The sequence below is a fragment of the Buceros rhinoceros genome, unplaced genomic scaffold (assembly GCF_000710305.1).
Source record: "Buceros rhinoceros silvestris isolate BGI_N320 unplaced genomic scaffold, ASM71030v1 scaffold8094, whole genome shotgun sequence".
In the NCBI taxonomy this organism is placed as follows: domain Eukaryota; kingdom Metazoa; phylum Chordata; class Aves; order Bucerotiformes; family Bucerotidae; genus Buceros; species Buceros rhinoceros.
In genome coordinates, this window is record NW_010409977.1 from 2807 (window position 1) to 6415 (window position 3609).

The 3609-nt window shown below is 57.7% G+C and overlaps 1 protein-coding gene across 1 annotated transcript in view; it reads left to right on the forward strand.

Annotated features, from left to right (window-relative positions):
- ERMN (ermin, ERM-like protein) overlaps positions 1-829 on the forward strand; it is a 3242-nt gene extending 2413 nt beyond the window's left edge. Inside the window, exon 3 of the mRNA XM_010135424.1 lies at positions 399-829. Coding sequence (XP_010133726.1) covers positions 399-829 — 431 coding nt within the window. The remainder of the gene's footprint in view (positions 1-398) is intronic.
- Positions 830-3609: the final 2780 nt, after the last annotated feature.

Here is a 3609-nt window from a genome sequence, read left to right on the forward strand (position 1 = left end):
GGAGATGGCCAGAGGGCTTTGGGAGAGCCACAGGGCCCTGCAGGGGGACAATCGCCGGCCGCGGATGCGAGGGCAGGAGCAGGTCTGGTGTGGGCACAAGAGGGTAGTGGGGAGGGCTCCCTGGGGCAGGTGGTACCCAAGAGATGGGCATTACAAACCACGAGGGCAGGTGACCTCAACAGTGAGTCTGGGAACGTACGAAGCGTGTGTGAGCATCCGTGGTGCTGGGGGCTCAGCCTGGAGCTGTGGGGCACTCCTCACCCAGCAGCCTCCCCAGGACGGGGCCGGCTTGGTGGCAGGAGCTGGTAAGAGTGATGCCACATCAGGAACGTGTCTGATGGGGATGTGGAGGAGGTGCTGAGCCCGTCCTCACCCACACTCCCACTGTGTTGCTGCAGGGCCGGGCAGCAAGGAGACGTCTGTGGGCAGCGGGGACCAAGAGCCGGGGATGGCAGCCAGCCCCGGCGGGGAGACCCCCACAGCCAGCGCCGATGGGAGAGGGAACGCGGCCGAGGAGGAGGAGGAGGAGGATATGGAGGAGCAGGAGGACGACACGGAAGAGGATGAAGTTCAGGTGATTGAAATCAAGAAGGAGAACAGCGAGACATCCTGCCTAAAGCAGCAAGACAGCAGCAAGGAGGCACCTGCCCCGACCAGCCCTGGCTGCAACTCCCAGGTGGACAAACCGGGGGAGCAGCCCAGCCTGGGGAAAAAAAATGATATCTCCAGACACAGCTACTCCAGATACAACACAATCTCCTACCGGAGGATTAGAAAAGGAAACACCAAACAGCGGATCGACGAGTTTGAATCCATGATGCACTTATGAACTGAGGCGGAGAACGGCTTATCGGGCCCAGCGTCCCCTCTGGTTCTCCTTCTCGGTTTTGTTGTCCCCGAGACACGTCTCTTCCCACACCGTGAGGTCACAGCTTTTTTCCTTTTTGTATATGATTTCATAATTCACTGTGAGAATTTAACATTTTCGCGTTGGCAGAGGGCAGAGCCATCCATAGCACAGGAAAATAAACCATGTTTGCTAAAAATAATAGCGTGTCGTTTAAGGTTTATCCTGGTATTTTCTGCCCACTCCTGTCGCTGTACTCAAACAATGGGATGTCTGGAGCTGGCCGGGGCTCCTCGAGCTGCCGACACACACGTGGGCCGTCCGTGCTGTCAGCCGCGCTGGGGACGAGTTGGCAGCGCGGCGGCTGCGTGACTCTGGCCAGGGCAGAGGGAACAATAAGAGACGAGAGCTTGTACCCGCAGCGCGCTCTGTTCTGCTGTCTGTCCGTGCCGGCGTCTCACCGAGAGCCTCCTGTGTTTCCACCTTGGGCTAGTGGCAATCAGCGATATTGGCCGTGGTGGGAAGATGTGCAGGAATGGAAACGACGGGAGAGCATCAAGGCCCCTGGTCTGCCCCTGCCACCCCCAGCAGCTCCCATGGGGGGTTCCTCACGCAGCACCAGGCAGGATTGGTACCACCCGCTGGCCCCTGCCCCTGGGGTGAGAGGTGTCAGTGCTGATCAACAGCTAAAGGGGGTCAGGAGGAGGGGCCAGACTCTGCCCAGTGGTGCCCAGCGACAGGACAAGGGACAAGGGGCCCAAACTGGGACCTGAGAAGTTCCACCTGACCAGGAGGAGAAACTTCTTTGCTGTGACGGCGAGGAGCCCTGCCCAGGAAATCCTTCCAGTGTGAACTGGAACATGGGAAGTTCCACCTGAGGAAAAATTTCTTACTCTGCGGGCGAGGGAGCGCTGGAACAGCTGCCCAGAGAGTTGTGGAGTCTCCTCCGGAGAGACCCCAATCTCACCTAGACCCTGCTCTGGGCACCCTGCTCTGGGCACCCTGCTCTGGGGACCCTGCTCTGGGGACCTGCTCCAGCAGTGGGCTGGGCTGGGCAATCCCCAGAGGTCCCTGCCAGCCCCGCCAGCCCGGGGCAGGGGCCCCTTTGGGACAGTGACACCAGCAACTCGTGCTGTTCACAGCGGCAGAGCGGGCTCTGGGCTTACGCGTGGTGGGTGCCGTGCACAGCACGCGCCTGCGCACGCCTTGGTGCTCACCGGGCAACACCGGCCACTACCAGAAACCGGTATTTTCCGAATGCCACCAGTTCAGACTCTCACATGTCTTGTGGCTTTTCACACTAAGTTTATACGCAAAATTTTAAAGATTTTTTTTTGGTCTCAGCCAGGTAAGCTTTAGACATTATTTTGTGCCATCCGAACACAACCCTGCCCCACTTCTAAAATCATTTGTGTAACTGCAGGAGCCTTGACACAGATTTTTAAAAACTGTTTTACAGACAGATTTGTCTTGAGTTGGGACTAAGCTTTGCAAATGTCATCCCAGAAAGTGTCTGGGAAAGGCGAGAGCAGCTGACAAAGGGCAGGAGGTGAGAGCGTGGTCAGAGCCCGACATCAGCTGCAGTGGCCTCCTGCAGCCAACAGCGCTTCGTTGAGGGTCAGCTTCACATCTCCAGCAGCACCCATCCTCGCTTTGCCTTCTCTTCTTCTACATAAAGACAATTATTTATTGGCAACGTGAAAATAATAAACGGCAATTCTGTATTGTACGGAGCAGACACAGCCCTCATTGTGCTCTCCAGCCTTGTTTATTTGCTCTCTGGGTGGTGGAAGTTCAGAGGTTGGCTTGTATGAACTTATACTGCGGGGTTTGTTTGCCCGCCGACAGCTGCCCCTCGCTCCTCTGCAGCGGCTCCCGTAAGAGCAGCACACTTCTGCAGATGTGACCACGGCCTGAGCTTTTGGGCACTTGATGAAGTTGTGGGTGGCAAAGCACTGGGCGACTTTGAGCACTGCTGAGGAGCAGAGGTTTTAAGGCATTAATTGCAGCAGGGCCTGGGGCTGATGGGCATCTCGGCGAGACTTTCAAGACACTTGGACTAATATTTTACCTGCAATCTTTTCAGCAGGGGCTGTGGGGACAGGACAAGGGCTGAGGGGGAGGGGTTCCACTGACAGAGGGAGAGTCAGACCAGAGAGGAGGGAGAAATGTTTGACACTGAGGGTGGTGAGCCCCTGGCCCAGGCTGCCCCGAGAGGTGGGAGCAGCCCCATCGCTGGCCCCATCCCAGGTCAGGTTGGCCCTTGGGGCTCTGAGCCCCCTGCTCTGGGTGCAGATGTCCCTGCTCCCTGCAGGGGGTTGCACTGGGGGAGCTCTGAAGGTCCCTCGCCACCCAAAGGGAAAGGGGAAAGGACACCCAAAGACCTGAAACCTCGCCCCTTGGAGCAGAGGCATTTTCAGGCTGATACTCATTAGGTCACAGTAACTACAGACCCAGCCTTGGCCCCTCCGTTCCCACAGAGCTGGATGAGGCCAGCAAGGAAGAGGTGGACCCTTCTGGAGGGTCCTGATGCCTTTCACTCCTCTTTGACCAGCGCTGCTTGGTGCTGGCTCACCTCTGGGAGCTGTTTCCAGCAGTGCCACGTGCTGAACTCAAATGAGAATTAAACCACTTTGGCAGAAACGTGCCAGTTGCCACAACATCTGCCGCAGCTGCAGGGCACAGCAGCCACCACCAGCTCTCGCCCCTTGCTGCACTAACTGCCCGCTCAACAGGCACCCAAAGCACAGCCACAAGTTCGG